At 41.3% G+C, this 17,222-nt stretch overlaps 1 protein-coding gene across 3 annotated transcripts in view; it reads right to left on the bottom strand.

Moving 5' to 3' along the window:
* The window catches only part of adcy2b (adenylate cyclase 2b (brain)), a 40,955-nt gene that overhangs the window by 14,183 nt on the left and 9,550 nt on the right, over positions 1-17,222 (bottom strand). For all 3 annotated transcript variants that reach the window (XR_002202844.2, XM_020090333.2, XM_020090334.2), the window contains exons 3-13: positions 14,817-14,978; positions 13,691-13,840; positions 10,318-10,466; positions 8,548-8,659; positions 7,164-7,291; positions 5,766-5,924; positions 4,763-4,895; positions 1,550-1,726; positions 1,421-1,461; positions 1,248-1,328; positions 284-353 (exon numbers count right to left, since the gene is read on the bottom strand). Coding sequence is in view for 2 of the 3 variants with exons in the window: in XM_020090333.2 (XP_019945892.1) it covers positions 284-353; positions 1,248-1,328; positions 1,421-1,461; positions 1,550-1,726; positions 4,763-4,895; positions 5,766-5,924; positions 7,164-7,291; positions 8,548-8,659; positions 10,318-10,466; positions 13,691-13,840; positions 14,817-14,978 (1,362 nt within the window). In the remaining variant the exon portion in view is untranslated. The remainder of the gene's footprint in view (positions 1-283; positions 354-1,247; positions 1,329-1,420; positions 1,462-1,549; positions 1,727-4,762; positions 4,896-5,765; positions 5,925-7,163; positions 7,292-8,547; positions 8,660-10,317; positions 10,467-13,690; positions 13,841-14,816; positions 14,979-17,222) is intronic.

The raw sequence follows: 17,222 nt of genomic DNA on the forward strand, positions 1-17,222 counted from the left end.
CAAACAAGGCCACAGCACAGTCAACATAAACAATGAGCCCTGCACAATGTAAAAATACGCCAGACTTATGGGAAGATAACATAAAGTATGACACACAAAATAAATTGATTTTCAAGCATAAAATCCATGGTGAAAAACAAGTGTCCTATATGCTGCGGGTTGTGAATGTACAACTGCAGCTTGTACAGGCCCCTAATGACTTCTGTCTCACTGCCACTGCATTTGAATTGATTGGTTCTGCCTGTGAACAATGCTGGATGCTGTTTCGTATGCGTGCACCTACCTCTTTCTCCAACGCTTTGTTGTGGAAGAACAATGAGATCCTCTGGATGTCCTCAGATTTCAACCACTGTCTGGAGACGCAGGTGAAACACACGTTCAGACAGGGGACACTGTTTTTTTTATGGCAGCATCTAAAAAGAGCTCTGTAAATCTGACATTATAATAAAACAAAAAACAAATGGATGAACTGAACTTTTTTTTTGTTTTTATTGCTTATTAACATTTCAAAGAAAGAAAAGACATCACTTGCTTTTTTCACTGAGTACAGCCCGAAAGCTTTTTCTTGTTTCATGAATATGACTGAAAAAAGATGATAATATGCACATTGTGTCTGTTTTAAGGAAAACACATCGAAAATATTGTGCACTTCATATTTCTGTGTTGTCTATGTGAAATGCATACAGACAACACAGGGAACAACTGTAATTTAGGAGCTGGTTTTATTAATAAGCAGCAAGGTGGAAAATGTTACTCAGTAGAGTGCACACCTTCCCCAACAGTCCCCTCAAATTCAATCAGTCTGTACCAAATAACACAGTCATAGAAATCTGACCTCTGAATGTGCCTGAATTTTTTTTTCATCAACCTCTGCACATTTTTTTGAGAAATTCACAAAAAAGTCAATGTTAACAATGTTAAAATAAGTAAAAATCCTCACCCAAAAGTTACTGGGTTCTTCCTATGCACATTACCCACCCTTACCCCTAATTTCATTAAAATTGGTTCAGTGGTTAGTCAGACAAACAGTAATGAAAACACAACCTCTGTGGACAAGGTAACAAATAGGTTTTGTTCCACATGCACTTCTGTCTGTGGCTAATCTGCTCTTCACCCACTCTAAACCACAATATGTTCGTTCACTGAATTATGATTGACTAGATATAGTGAGAGTTTCAGCATGAGCATGATTGAACATGACCTGAGGCTGTGGAAAGCGATGCAAAAGAACAACAGACGCGACTTACTTCTGTGAGTTGATGCCGTCGATGGTGCGAATCATTCGCTCATTGAGCTCCTCCTCAAACCTCCTCCTCTGAGACTTGGACCTGCAGTTAAAGGAAACAGAGAATGAAAAATGCTCTTATCTTGCAAAGATAGCGTACATGTGTCGTGATTGTTCCTCGGCCCTTTGGCTCACCTTTCTCGTCGTTGGAAGTGATACTGCCCCATTGGAACGTCCTGAAACAGGAGTCACACCATGACTGTATTGATGACTGAGGGTCTGTATCTGTGCGATGAAACAAAAGGGCGATTGCGCTGTACTCACTGTGGTGTTGATCTTGCCATTGTCCGTGGTCATGCTGTCTCGGTGGTGGAGGTTGGCGAAGGGTTTGGCAGCTCCCCAGGACTCCAGGTATCGGGTCATCCTTACAGACGCCCTCATCTTTCCGCCGTCCAGAGAGGGACGAGAGCGCACGCCCAGCAAAGGGCTGTGCCTCTCAGTCTGGATGACCCAAGAGACGAGTGATCATTAACACTATGTAGTGATTTTGTCATCAGTAACTGTGAAGATTAGATTCAGATCAGATATCACTTTGTTGTCAGAATCTCTTTTGAAATTTGTCTTGCATCCCTAGAACAAAAGATTCCTACAAACATTTAACACGAACAGATGACATTTCATTACACAAATTAAAAACAAGTGATGTTGTGCAGTTCCTTTAACATTCAGTGCTTGGACCACACTGGAAAACTAAGGCCTACTTAGAGCTCAAACTCTGATTTAACAATTTCACAGACTGAGGAACAGGAGTTCTTCGGTCTGTTCAGTCGAGACTCTTGAATCATCTGTTAGACGGCAGAAGCTAATATTCCTCATATAAAACCATGAGAGAGGTCAGATGTAATATTACCTGCCAGTTACAACACTCTGTGGTGTATACTTCTTGAAAGCTTGAATCAAGCGGTTGACCCACAGTCTTTGAGCAGATACACAGCAGTATCATGTGCAGGTTTTAAAATGCAGTGAAAGACAACTTAACCGTGATCTGATTCCATACTGCATAATGCTTTGGATGAAAAGTTGTTCCTTGCTACAAATGAAAAACCAGCATCCACATAGATCCCCAAATATTTATAGGGAGAAACAAAGACAACAGTACAGTATCAACTGAAACTTAATAATACAGGTATTGGGGATGTCAGATTTACAGTCGTCTGTGTATAAAGTGTAGTAGTGGTGAACTCACACAGCCGACAAGATGGGAGATGTGTATGTCTGTACTCTGTTTGCACTTACATAGTAAACAACATATGCGAACATTACGTTGAGAGTAGTGCAACAGATACATGATAGACAATGTATACTAAGAATGATGGATGAGAGTGGTAAGTAAATAAACCAAGCTGCTCTGTATGTTTACACCATATGAGTGGTGCAATAAAAAAGTAGATAAATGGAAGATGATGTATCATGCACATCATACAGACTGACACTAATTTGCAGTAAATATCGATTGAGACACAGATTGAGATTTTGGTGCAAAATACTCATTCTTGCAGAGGGCTACACAGTGTACATAGTTCAGAGGTTTACGCAACAACTAAAAAAAAAAAGTTGGTTCCATTTTATAACACATTGCAATAAACACAAATGCAATAAAAGAGAGGGACAGAGAGATAAATGCTAAATACAAAAGGTATGACCCTTTATTTCAGACAAAGCCGATCTTCACTGTGCCGTTGAAAAAGAAAAATCACAATAACTGCAGCGCCCACACTGATCCATCAGGTGTGTGAGCTGGACACGTCCTCTAGCTGTGTTCACACTCAGTGGGTGTAAAGTGAAAAGGACTGGGTGCTTTGGGAACAGTGATCAAATGACAGCCCTTGTCTTCTGTGACCCTGCCTGTCAGTGTTCGGAGCTATACCTGAAACACTTTTCGTCAAGAACAATGAGGCTCTTCCATTTTCACATGTACATGAGTGCTTCTCTCTAACGCTTCACTGCCGCTCCACATAAACCGCACAGCAGAGGAAGTCAAGGTTTTTGTGGAGGGGATTTTTCATGGTTAGAATCTGGTAAATCCCACACCTTGGATGATTTACTCTCATTTCTGGCAGAAAATAGATACTGACAGAATTGAAATGGACACCGTCGAAAATGGCTGTGCTCATTTCCTGCGGGTGTACTGAACAGCTCTGACAGTGACAATCAATGACAATGACAGTGGAGATGACACCTCCTGTGATCCATGCTCCATATCTATCTTTGATCCATTCAGGGCTTCTTGAAAATGTCACAGAACACCCACAGCCTTTTTCCAATATCGGATAGGATATTAGTAAAGCCATCTCCGTTAAAGTAAATACTAAAGGTCACAGAGCAGCATCTTAATGTTTCTGCGGAGAAGTTGTATGAGATGATAATGTTATGCTGTTAGGAGAAAAGCTCAAACGCTAAAAATACCCAGAGGATCCGGTTAGAGATAAAAGTGCTGGTTTAGTTAATTACTCTGGGTCTGAGTGGAGCTGCAGTAAATCAGGTTTCTCTCAAAAATGTTGCAACTCTACATTAATATGATCCTACAAAAATCTATAAAAGGTTAAATGATGAATGAGCTAATATGCTAATATATAATAAGTACCAACCTCCCATGATGCAGTGCAGGCAAACACAGTATCTGTAGTAAGAGTACAAACACTCCTCAATCTTCAATTACAATGATTGAAAAAAAGAAGTCAGTCAACGTCACAAAACATTTTCCTAAGGAGTTTAAAGTCTCATCTTTAGTTTCAAGTCTTCCTCAACACAACTTAATGCTCATTTTGTAATATGATCCCAGTTATAGCGTCAAATAGACGATAAAGCAATGGATCCACTGAACAGCTGATACTCCTCCCGTGATAGAATAATAAATCATTCCCTTTACACGTTACAGCTCAGCAGAAACTTTTCGGCACTCAGAGAACTGTGAGTGTTTCAAGAATTGTGACGGTTTCATGTAAAAGCAACAAATCCTTGGTCAAGCTCCTCGGAGAGGAGTCAGAAGATGGAAAAAAGACAACAAAAATCAGTACTTGAAGACTTAATGGCTTTTTGTGTCACCGATGGCATTTCCAAGGTTCACCTGAAAGCGTAAAGGCATTAACTCTTCAGATAATAGATGCCACTGTTGCAGTGAGAATTCCCAAGTCTGTGAGGAAGGCAGGAAGTGAACACATGACGCCTGAAGCAAGTGCAGGGAAGGTCTTAGTGTAGGTATTAAAGGAGGTGGGTGGTTTCTTAGCCAAGCTACAGAGGGATTAGGAAGACGGGACTGCTAAGCATGGCTTTTCATTTGCTCTCTGGATCATAGAGGACACACACACACACACACACACACACACTGAATACTTCATGAAATCACCATAGAATTAAATGACTCAATGAACCAACGCTTAATATTGATATAACAGTCGTGGTTAAAAAAGTACAATAATTAGCATTTTCTTTTAATGATTTTCTCAAAATAGAAGCACGTTAGTGACGGTTTCTGACCTTAGGGTTGATGACCACGTAGGTGACTACTCCGTGTTCTTTCAGGTAGAAGTCTCGGCTCTGTCCATCTCCAGGCTCCACCTTGTAAGAGCCCTTCAGATGCTCCAACGTCACTGAGGAGATGTGGACCCTTCTGAACATGAGACAGGACGGGACGAGTGGACAAATGTTGAGAGGTTGTGTCATTGTGCTGTCAACAGCTCTGTTAAACTGACTTAGAATTCTCCCTTTTCATGTTTGTTTGTCACCCCTGTAAATGGATGGATGGAGATGTGAATATGTTTTTCAGCTGCCATATTTTTCAGATTCCTTTCAGCGGGTATAAGAGGAGACGAACCATTAGCAGCCCAGTGGGACAATGTGGTGCCGCTGGAGACTTTATCATCAGTGCAGCACACACAACCACCAGCCAATTTTCCCCCTGCTTGTTACAGTGTGAGGATGAGGGACCTAATGGCCACATGACACATGCACAGCTGATTGGTCAAATGAGGAGGTGTAATTATAAAAGGAGAGATACCTCAGGCCGATAGATAGAGCCGGTGGTCCACTCAAGAGAAGGTCTGCGTTTCAATCCCAGTCTACTAAAGTGTCCTTGGGCAAGATAGTGAACCCAAAATTGCCAGTGATGTGAGATGGAGAAAATGCTGCACATAGATGCACGGTAGGAATGTGGGTGTGAATGGGTGAATGGCAATATATATATATATATATATATATATATTTAGGCTAAACGAATTTTAACTTTGACACTTGGATGACACCAAAGGTGGCATTTTCTATTTTTTCTCTGTTGTTATTTATGTTGGAATCTGTCCCCCAGTTACTTCAATTGTAATGGATTTGGCTGCAACCCTGTTCACCCCTGACACTCCAAAAGTGTTTTTCTGGACTCAAACACTTCACCCACCCCTCCATCAGCATAGTGATGAGAGGATAAACCATCGAAAGTGGACTAAATGTACTCGCCCAATGTGCTCAGATGTTATCGGTCATATCTCACCCCGGCACACCTCCTGCCTCCATATGATTGGCTAGCGTTACATCATGTGACCACACATCATACTGCCACTTCTGGAGGCCAATCACACCACAGAGGACGTTCCCAGAATGAACACCAACACGCATGTTGATATCGACCCCAGTGGCATCTCGGACCTTCCTGTGAAGAGAACGGGAGAAGGAGAGTCGTTTAACACTGGGTTTCATTTGTACTTTTCCCTGGTAAATGTTTGTCTGGTTCACACAGGAAAAGACTTGTGCTCCTGTTTGTAATTTAGAAAAGAGGGAGATTTTGCAGAAAAGCTAATGTGGGTATTTTATTATGGTATCTTATTGTGTGTGACATCAATCAATCAATCAATCAAATTTGATTTGTAAAGCCCATATTCACAATTTACAATTTACCAAGGTGCGACATCCACTACCCTTAACCGTCAACAAGAGTTTAGCACTGAGACATGCAGAACACATCTGCTCTTAATTATTATTATCATATGTATCGAAATGTATAGGAAATTTAGCATAGTTAGCCTAGCTTAGCATAAAGAATGGAAAGTGTAAGCTTGTAAACACCATAACTCACCATTATTCACACACTGTATCTTTTTTATGTAAAACTTAAATTGTCTGATTATGAGTTTTGTGATGTTACTATTTGTTGGTGAATGATGTGTATTTATCACCATGTTTAACGTCTGTGTTTTTAGTAGTAAGGATATTTTTGAGATGTACTTCTAGATTACTATGGTTACCAGATTGGTTTTACCAATGCTGCCAGGAACCAGTGTTTTGTAGCATGTGTCATGATTCAGTGTTTCCTCAATGATTTATTCTCGTCCGCTTTACCAGCACAGAATAAACAGTCTGCTTTGAAGGTAGATGGCACATTTGGTCTGATTTTGATTAAAAGGTCAGTGCTGGCAAGCAGAGCAGACATTTTAGAGATATGACTCTGTAAAACTACGTCACGTATTTCCATGAAACTTGTTGGAAGGATGCACAACGGTTCAGGGAAAAAGATTAATACAGATACCTTTTGGTGTGTATTTTTTATAATCCATGGATCTTGGTTAAAGAAATCAGGCACATTTAGGGGACTGATATCTGTGAGTAAGTGAAATTTGGTGAAGCTTGAATTTAAGGGGACTGTTGGGCCTTAGCGTGTGCTCGGCTGAGTGGCATTCTCGTTTGTTTGGTCAGTCAGTAGGCTTATCATATTGCATTCACATTGTGTTTACTCTGGAATTCAAACAGAGCTGAAATCAAGTCTGGCATTCCTTCTGCTCAATCTGTTTGACAGGCATGTGTTTGTTTGTGTTTCTGGTCGTGTGTGTTTGAGAGAGAGAGTGGGGGGGGGGGAGAGAGAGAGAGAGAAAGAGGGGGAGAGCTGGTATTTTACTTGATGGCCTCACACATATCCAGGCCCATCTTCACACAGTTCCTGGCGTGGTTAGGCAGAGACTCAGGCAGACCAGACACACAGTAGTAACAATCTCCCAGGATCTTGATTCGCATGCACTCGTTTTCCTGAGAGAGAGAAAAAAAAAGAAATCTACGATTATCTTTAAGCTTTCTGATCCATATTCATGAACATATTTAGTTATGGTTAAGTACTTTATTTAAAAAATGACATTTTTTAGGCTCTTTCTCACCTCCACAGAAACCTCACACACACACACAGTCACATCCATTTAGCCCAAAATCAGGCGCCCACACACATAACGCATTAGCTGTTATTCCACATGTGGGATGTGCAGCTGCTCATCGCTGGACCGGGGTTATGTAACGGTGGTTTCATCAGGCAGAAGGACAGAGCTGCCGGACACAGAACCGAGATAGCCTGACTCAACTGCTTGAACCCGAATAGCTGAGAACCCATGAGACCGCGAGATACACTCCGACCAGCCCACACTGCTACAACCTGCAGCTGTCAACACACACACGGACCCTCTGCGAAGGTCCCGCACGGAGGCCGACTGTGGCCGTGGGACAGAAAAAAACTTTACCTCAAGGTCACGCTTCATGTGATTGTCAGAAAAACATAGACCCTTTTCTCTCCTGTTGGTTATCATGTAACTGGCAGATTTGAGCAATTCAAATTTAAGACAATCTGAGAACCGAAACACATTATTTCATGACGTTATCATCCTTTATTTCTACATTCAATCAAATAGCATCTTGATGAAAAATATCAGACAGTGACGTAAGACAGACAGGGTCGCCATCGTGGATTGGAAGTTATTCACTGGGTTCTACTGCTGGATATTTGTTGCTCGGTTTCCAAGGCCACTAGTGGTTTATTTATCCATAAATGAAATCTGACTGAGCCTCACAAAGACCATAACCTTCTTAATAAAACCTTAAACTGGAAATGAAGGGGGTTTTAGTTAAGGTAGTTTATATGGGAAATTCTTGGCTCCTTGAATTTCATTCTACTAAGAGGCTGCAGCTCGTGGTGGGGCCGTATTAAAGTGCATTATTCTGGAGAGTGTTTCCAATATTTTCTCTACCTCATTCATGAACAGGATATTGCAATACAATACAAGACTGCAACAAAATACAGCCTCATACATTACAACAGAGATGAATAAACACCTCTTGAGTATAGAGGGATTTTTTACAGGGTTATGATCAAATATTATTTCCTGAGAGAATGGTCAACCCCCAACTGAAACTTATGACCATCCTCTAACGGCATAAACATGTGTGATCCCTCCTTTTCCCACTGTTTCATTCATTTCTACTGGGATCCATATACCTGACGTCCTTGTGTATGAGCTTACCTTTGCAATCTGGTCAAACTTGCCGAACAGTTCATTCAGCATATGCACGAGTTCACCTGGAGAGCAGTCACTGGCCAGCCTGGTGAAGCCCACAATGTCGGCATACAGAATGCTGCAGAGAAAAGAGAAAATCAACAAACAGGAGAGTTAATGATACACTACTGAATAACACAACCACCGAATAAAATGATTCCTTGCAGGCCTAGATTTCTATTCTCCTCTATTAGGAGAGGCATAAAGTTTTTCAGCCTCGGGGGGGATTTTATTAGCAGAGCGACATGGGTGTGGAGTATTTGACGTACTTGATGTGATTGCTTTAAATTAACTTGAATGCAGTATTGTTCTCTACAAACCCATTGGGATTTTAATGAGCACTTTTACTATGGCGATGGCTATAAAATGTTTGGGGCAACTGAGGGAATATTTCGGCCTTGGCAAATCAGTACTCATGGTTCAGGTTCAGGTTTCAAATGCCATAAAAAGAAATAATACAGCAATATTATTGTGCTGGTTTCTATATGTAGTGGAGCCAACTTATCTGGACATGAACCACATCTGGTTTTTGTTATACTGAAGAACATATTATTGATTTTATAAAAATATTGTTTTTAAAAAATTAGACATTAAATACACTAGCGCAGCGCCCACTCCAGACCTGTCTGTTTGTTTGTCCTGTGGTGATGCTGCTTTCAGTTTTCAGTCATCTGAACCCTCAAGCTGCTTCACCACAGCTGCACAAAGAGCTGCTCACCTGTTTATTCAAAGTTCAGTGAGGCTAAACTTAGTAAAAAGTTGAACATTTTCCATGTTCAAATCACACACTGCACTTCCTTTGGGCCCTTAACAACACACAGGCCAAGTTTGGAGTCGATAAGATAACGGTTCTCAAATGTGAGACACAGACAGACAGATCTGGAATTAGATTATGTCTCAAGCTGAGGCTCCTCAGAAGGTGACAAGTCAGCAAAGCTTCTATAAAATATCAGAGAAGGAATGCTATTTCAGTAAATATAAAAGAAAACACAATTTAGTTTGTTTCTCTCAAGAAACATCCAATTCTACAGCTGGAGTCTGTCTAATTGTCTAGTGTGAGTAGGAAGAGCCCAGCAGAACCACACTGTCACCTGTCCTTGAGTGTCATTTCTTTTGTTCTGGGTGGATTGCCCTCTTCACTGTGAGCTGGACCGTTATTATTGGAGGGATAATAGGCAGATCAACATGAGGACACACATGCACTGTCACATGCACACCTTAGGCCCACTTAACAGAGACACTCTTCCACCGTTTCTCCTGTGATGGAAAACAGGGTTTTAGAGGACATTCTCCAGAGAGGCTCTTGTGCTAAGCCAGGATTTGTGTGCTCTGCCTTTTTTATATGAACCCCCACAGTATGAAATCCTCCATCCAGAACAGAAAACACAGCCTTCTCTTCATTTGGCAAAGTTACCTCAGAGTACAATTAAGGTGGATTAGCTTGAATGTGGCCATGCCAGTGAAAAACAACAAGGCGCTGGTGTGAAGAGAAGATGACGAAAAAGGAAAGGAGAGGAAATCAGAGGAGATAATGGGGAGGAGCGGAGTATCGCACATGGGAGAAATCCAGAAGGTCGAGTAGGTAGAGAGCAGGGAGGACAAAAGGAGACAAGGAACGAGCAGTGTGGAGGAGGAGTTTATGACAAGATGGTAAAGGAGCTATCAAGGGCTGAGATGAGAGGAGAAAATAAAAACCTTTGTTATGTAGAGGCACAGATAAGGGAGGAGGAACCGTACCTGACATTGGTGTGCCTCTGCACATAGAGGTTGTGGAAGTTGTTTGTGCTCTCAGTTCGGCCAAAGTTGGGTCCCTGCAGCCTCTGGATGATTTCGGCTTTCATCACTCTGGCTATGTGAGCAGGCAGCAGGGATAAAAGTAAACGCTCCTGCAGACAGAGAGAAGGGAAGGGTGAAAAGCCAGAGAAGGCAGAGTAGTATCTTGACATTATAAGAACATAAACTCTATTTGGTTAATATAGATTTATACACTAGAATAAGATCTTGTTGATGTATTTATATTTCACAATCCCTGGTTAATTCATGCAGAGACGTTGCTAAACCTGCAGGATGTTTGGCTTTTATTGCTTTGCCGTTCTGTTCTATTGTGTTGTCTTCTGCTCTGTTCTAGTCTTGTCCTCTGATAATCCATATAAAAATAGACATTTTCATCCATAGCTAATATTTAACATCCAAAATAGACACCCCCCCCCCTTAATGAGTTGGGGCTAATTTTCCAGCACTGAGCACAGGAAACGGCTGAGGCACTGAAAATATCTTCATTATTAAATTCAGCATGGCAGAGAAAAATCAATGGAAAATGTTCTCTTCATTAATTAACACTCATGATTTTAGGCTTGGATATTAGATGACTCAGAGGTGAGTAAGGTGAACATTAAGGAAACATTCAATGTGATATACAACGTAATGATTAGTTCATTCATTCCCAAAATGCAATTTAACCGCCACCAGAGGCAACGCACAAATTCAGTCAATGGTTGGAACTTTTTCTTATCATTATTCAAGAGTGGGGTCTTTCTGTTAGAGTCAGGACATATTGATTTCACATTTAGATTTTCTAATACTTTCACTCAAAACCCTGCGCTTGCACTCAAATAGCCCCTGTATTTGCTTAAATTTGCTTTGCTTGTGCTCAAACTGTGAGCTTGCATAGATTTCCTGTGCTCCAGCTTCACATTACCACTGCTTTTGTGCAGCGGTCTGCTCTCTGATCTCAGCTCTCCTCTTTAAATTTTTTGTGCAACAACTCTGTCAAAATTCCCCAACCGATAAGAAATGAAAGCAGACGTTTCAGCACGCACAGAAACAGCGTGAGCGCAAAGGAGAACAATCGAAGCTGGAGCGCAATCCAAGCAACTAAACACTCAAACACTGTTTGAGCACAGGCAGGGGCTATTTGAGTGCGAAATCTGAACATGAAATCAACAAGTCCTGCCCTCACACTCTTAAATAAAGATAGGAAAATAAACATACAAATAAACTTATAAACCAGTGGGCAGGATAAGCAGTACCACAACACATCTGTGGGAATGTTCCCCGCTCAATAAGTACAGTTGCAACAAACTGTGTCTTCATCTTCAGTGGATGGATTAGAGGATTTGGAGGCTGCACTGTTGTTGCAAAATAGTGACTCTACAAAGAGCCCTTTGCTTATTGACCCCATGATGCTTCATTTTCGAGAGATGGATGGATGCTGTTGATGTTTTAGAAAGTTGACTTACACTTTACACTAACAACACATGTCAGAGTATAGACTAGTCAGTTATCTGAAAAGTAAAGAACCAGAGATGCGAGATCCATCACCCATAACTGTTGTGTAACTGTGTAAGTTGTGGGTCTTTGCTTGAATTTAGCACAGTGCACAGTAGATGGAGGGTTGTTTGAGGGTGATTGTGTTGTGTGTGTGCATGAGTGTGTGGGCTTGAGTGTGGGTGTGTGTGTGTGTGCATGTTATAGAGAGAGCGAATAGCTGCCTGAGGGGGTGTGACTCATAAATGCAGCTCACAGCAGAGAGGGTCATTACATTGTTCACACACCACAGGCTCATTTCCTAAAACACAGCAGCAAATTAAGTAGAGAGAGGGGATGAGGGGGAGCGGCACTAAAAATAGAAACACACACCACCCGCACTTATTTACTTATTCAGCGGTGAAGCAATATGAACACTCGACTATGAGCATGCAGAGGGAGTATAATAGCCTGAAGAGACGGAGCTTCATTAACCATGTGTTTGATTAATGAACTTAAGTGATCTGTATTCAGCTAGTGAATGGGATTTATTGGTGTTTAGTTAGGCATTTGTGTGCATCAACAACACACACACACACACACATATACACACACACACACACACACACACACACACACACACACACACACACACACACACACACACACACACACACACACACACACACACACACACACAAACCAACAAACAAACTGTTGCAAATGTAGACAAACATATGGCAGTGGACATATCCAAAATGAAGATAGTTGCTGTGGTAAATGTTTTCAATTATTCAACCATCTACAGCAAACAAAAAAAAAAAATGTTATGCTTGCCTGCAGAGTGACATATACAACATATCATGAAAAACTAAAAACTATGTCGGGGGATTTGTAATATTTCTACAAATACAATCATACATCAATAAATGTATTAATAGATGTATTTCTTCATTTTTAAGTTCCATTATAAAACCATAGCTAATCTGCATTGTGACCATCAGCTATTAATGTGTACTTTTATGAGTCATTTCCCTGGTTGGAAAGAATGGCTAATGTCAAGGCAAAGACACTAATGTCAAGTAAATGTCACTGCATAATGCCTCTTTAGACATGATCGACTTACAAACTCCTCATCCCTGACAGAACTGAGAAGTGAAATACTTTGGCAATAAAACCGAATAAGTCTGAATTTCATTTGGGCTCTCATCAAGAGTGTGTGGCTGGACGAGAGAGAGGAAGATCACGAAAGAGAGAGAGAGAGAGAAAGGAACAATGAGAGTCAAGAGGACCACAGCTACGCTTGCAGCTTAACGACAGGCTGTACATTTTCAGACAGTTGATCTTATACAGGGCAGATCTGACTACATGAGCTTTACTCCGACATCAACGATTACAGACAAGTGGCCACCAAATGGCAAAAAGAAACATTTTTCGTTCATGACTCAAGATGGACCATTCATCTTTCCAGCTAATCAAGCTTAGTACCAGGTCTCAGAGCGATCCATCCAATAGCTGGTGAGTCATGTCACTCAACCAAACAACGCCAACCTCATTAGACAAAAGGCCAGAGCAGAGGAGGAGGAAGTACTTCAACATTTTCCTTAATTTCAGTCTGAACTGAACTCGAGTGAGAGCGAGACATTTCCACTGCTGGAGCTGGAGTGAACTAAACAACTGAGTACACAGAGACACATGAGTTAGGTATAGAACTAAGATAAGTAAGATAGAATATTTAAGATTATTCGTGACACTTTGTGTTGTAGCCTTGTATTGGAACATTTGAGTCCAGGCGTAACAGCGTGAATCTGATGACATTAAACTTCACCACATTATTATTTCCATCCCCCACCATGAATGTTACCTGTTGGTGCTTCTCAAACTCTAGTTTGATGGGCGACTTGATGCAGTTGCAGGTATCTTGGTAGGTCTGTTTCAGAGCCAGGTCCATCAAATGCTTGTGATACGCCCCGACCAGGTTACCACAGGTGAAGATGATGACATTGGCTAAGATCTGCACACACGCACACGCACACGCACACACACACACACACACACACACACACACACACACACACACACACACAGGCACGCACACAAGAATGAGGCATGACAATAATGTTAGGGAGGTGCAACACATATCTATCTACCTCCTTCCACTTAAACGTGTGTTATTATCTCGTAAAACAAGGTCAGAGCACACACTTCAAATGTGCTTTTCCACCACTGTGTCAACCTGGAGCTCTTTAAAATGCGGCCATGCATATCAATAGGTTGTCCAAGGTGCCGTATCCAAGGGCAATGAGCGTCTTCGTGCATGTTTTATTGTTAGTGTGCTTTTCCAATGTGTGTGAGAGAGAGAGGGAGGGAAAGACTGAGAAGAAGAGCGAGAGACTCTGGTGATTAGAGTGTTATCAGTGTGTTTACATTGATGGTCGATTAGAAGGAGTCAGTGTGTGTGTGTGTCAGCCTCAGACATGCAGATGGTACAAAAGCAGTTTGACTTTATGTTATCGGGCATGTTCCTGTATTTTTGTTGAAATGTATAGATTGGATTTTTGGATTTTTTTGTCAGTGGTGTTAAATGATAATAATGATAATAGTAGTAATAATAATAATAATAATGATAGGTTTCTGTTTTGTGGGAAAGTATCAAGGGTCCATTCGGATAGAGCCAGTGTTTTAAGAGCTGTTTTTCAAGTACATTAAACTGCAGCTCATTTGACTCAGGAGACTTGGCTGAATGTGCTGGGCCACAATGAGACAGGACACTTTCACTGTTTTATAACCCAGACCTTATAAAAATGTTGTACCTCGTAATTTACAATCTTGCAATGAACCACTTTACCAATTTCATTTAGAGACACTGACCTCCATGCTATTATAAGCGATTATTAACAAAGAAAACTCAAACCAGAGTCGTTTCTGCTTCATCCACAGCACAGTGTTTCCTCTTGACTTATGTGCTGCTTAGAAATGATCCGACTCACCTGCCAGACTAGAGGCTCCAGCTTTGGGACGGTGTTGGCCAGACAGATGCTGAGGGTGACAGTGTGTGACAAGCAGGTGAAGCCGCTGGCGATAATGGCCCCTCTCATGGAGAAAGGCAGCATGGTGTAAACGACAAACACGATGAACAGGAAGAAAGACACCTGGAGGTAGTAAACAGGAGGACATCTTCAGTCAGGGCACAACACTTGTCCAAAATAAACTATAATATTTGTGCAAAATGTAAAGTAAATATTAGTAATTGATGAATTCTTTGACAGGAATATGCAGGCAAACTTCCAACGCCATCAAGATTCAGTTATTTATCTGATTTTAAAAAAGCTGTAAGTATAAATGAAGATTAAAATGTTCCCTTTTATTACCTGATTTAACATCGCAGGACAACCATATACTGGGCTACTACAATGGTCACACAAGTACTGCAGTCATGCCAGATATAACCACAACAGGGACCAAATACAGACTGAATAACGCCTGCGACCAGAGATTTATGTTCTGTATCTTCCCTCTTTGTCTGCTGCTTTTTTCTAAATACAGAACATTGAGTTGAGACTGGAGGTGGCTGCCCACTCTTCCACACAAAAAGATCCAACGATAAACTGCTCATCCTATGATGAATGATTAGAGATGAGTGGGCTGCACACTTAGTTCTACAAAATAAAAATAAAAAATCAGGTGATAAACAAACAAACAAATACAATAAATCATGCATCCATGATCTCAGCTGACAGTGAGCACGCGGTGGGCTACACACTGGACAGGTCCATCACAGGGATAACCCAAACTGGGATTTAAACCAGGGACCCCCATTTCTGTGAGGCTACAGTACTAACCACCACACCACTGTCTTGCAACATATCAGAGCATCACAAAAACACTGCCCTTCACACACTGTGAACCTGTGTATCTTATATGTGCTTCTCAGATGCCTGTTTCCTCCTCCTGTGTTTGATAACTTGTGTCTCAACCTCCCGCTCCATCCCTGTCCGCTTCCCCTGCTGTCAGTCCACCCCTTCCTGTTATGGTGGCTGCGGTGGTGATCAGCACGAAAGGGTCACGGTTATGGACTGGGACGCCAGATGAACTCTGACCTTCCTGCCCGTCTGTTTATTTCCTGTGTCTATTAGGTTCAGAGAGACGGACTGCAAACAGGAATACACTGAGACTGGCAGCTTGCTCAAACAAATGTTCTCTGACAACAAACTGACAACTCCTGCTGTCACTGAGACCTCAATGTGTCGTTTGAATAACAAGACACTTTAATACAATCAGTGCTGAATTTCTGTAGGATAAATATCATGCCATATTCTGAAACTGAAAAAGGGCTTTGCAAGGTTCAAACTTGGAGTTGAAAAGCTTGAATTCTAGTAAAAAAGGTTTTGTATAATTGAAACTAAATTTTAAAACCTTGCATAATCTTTTCAAAGGCTGAAAAACTAACAAATGTCTGCAAATATTTTGTATTAGAGTTTTCCTTCTTCACTGAAGTTCTCTTTTCACAGTATAAAAAACAGTATGTGAAATATGTGTGAATTGTATTTCGACAAAGAGCAAACAATAGTTCAGGAGCAAATAACCCTGGCTCCATTAAATCCTGGTTCAAGACAATGCTGTAAAAATCCTGTGAGGGCAAATCTCCGAAATGTGAATGTCGCAGCCTCGACTCTGAAATAACAGATTTCAACAGCGATGCAGTTGTACGTCAGCAAAGTTTCAAAATTTGGCCTTTCAAAACTTTTTTCCTACATTTGTGCAGTGGTTTTCAGATCACACATTTGAAGGTTTGAAAAGGAAAACAAAGTGATGCACTGGGAGAACAGAGACATACATGTGTTGGAGAAACAGAAAATATAACGGTTCTGAAAGAGGAAAAATCAAATCCAAAAATCATTTTTGCATCTTTCAACGATTCAAAGGCTTCAGAATATGGTATGGTATATACACTATATATATATTACTCAGCTCTTCACAAGCTTCTTTGTTATACACATTATTATTTATTTGCAGGTGAAAATATTACTTCTATAACATGTGATGTTTTATCAAGCAGAGACATGAGAGGAACGTTGGATATATGTGATTGTTCTGTTGACTGAGTTCCTTCCAACAGAAGACCTGAGCATAGACTACAGAGGGGGAGAGGTGTTTGTGTAGGCTCAGACTTTGTGTTGCTACGGGAAACAACATAGGGAAGTGCGTTGACGTCGGAGCAGATGTGGCGTTTCTTCGATCCTGTATATTTTGCCACAGCCCTGACCTCCCACCTCTGAGAGAGGCAGGGGACACATGGCAGTCGGAGTGCGTGATGTCTGGTCTGTTTGGATGGCGGTCGGAATTGAGAATGGCAGTCCAATTTCAGGTGCGTCACCTGCTTCTGTCAGCGACGC

This window comes from Paralichthys olivaceus, chromosome 20 (assembly GCF_024713975.1).
Source record: "Paralichthys olivaceus isolate ysfri-2021 chromosome 20, ASM2471397v2, whole genome shotgun sequence".
NCBI classification, from domain to species: domain Eukaryota; kingdom Metazoa; phylum Chordata; class Actinopteri; order Pleuronectiformes; family Paralichthyidae; genus Paralichthys; species Paralichthys olivaceus.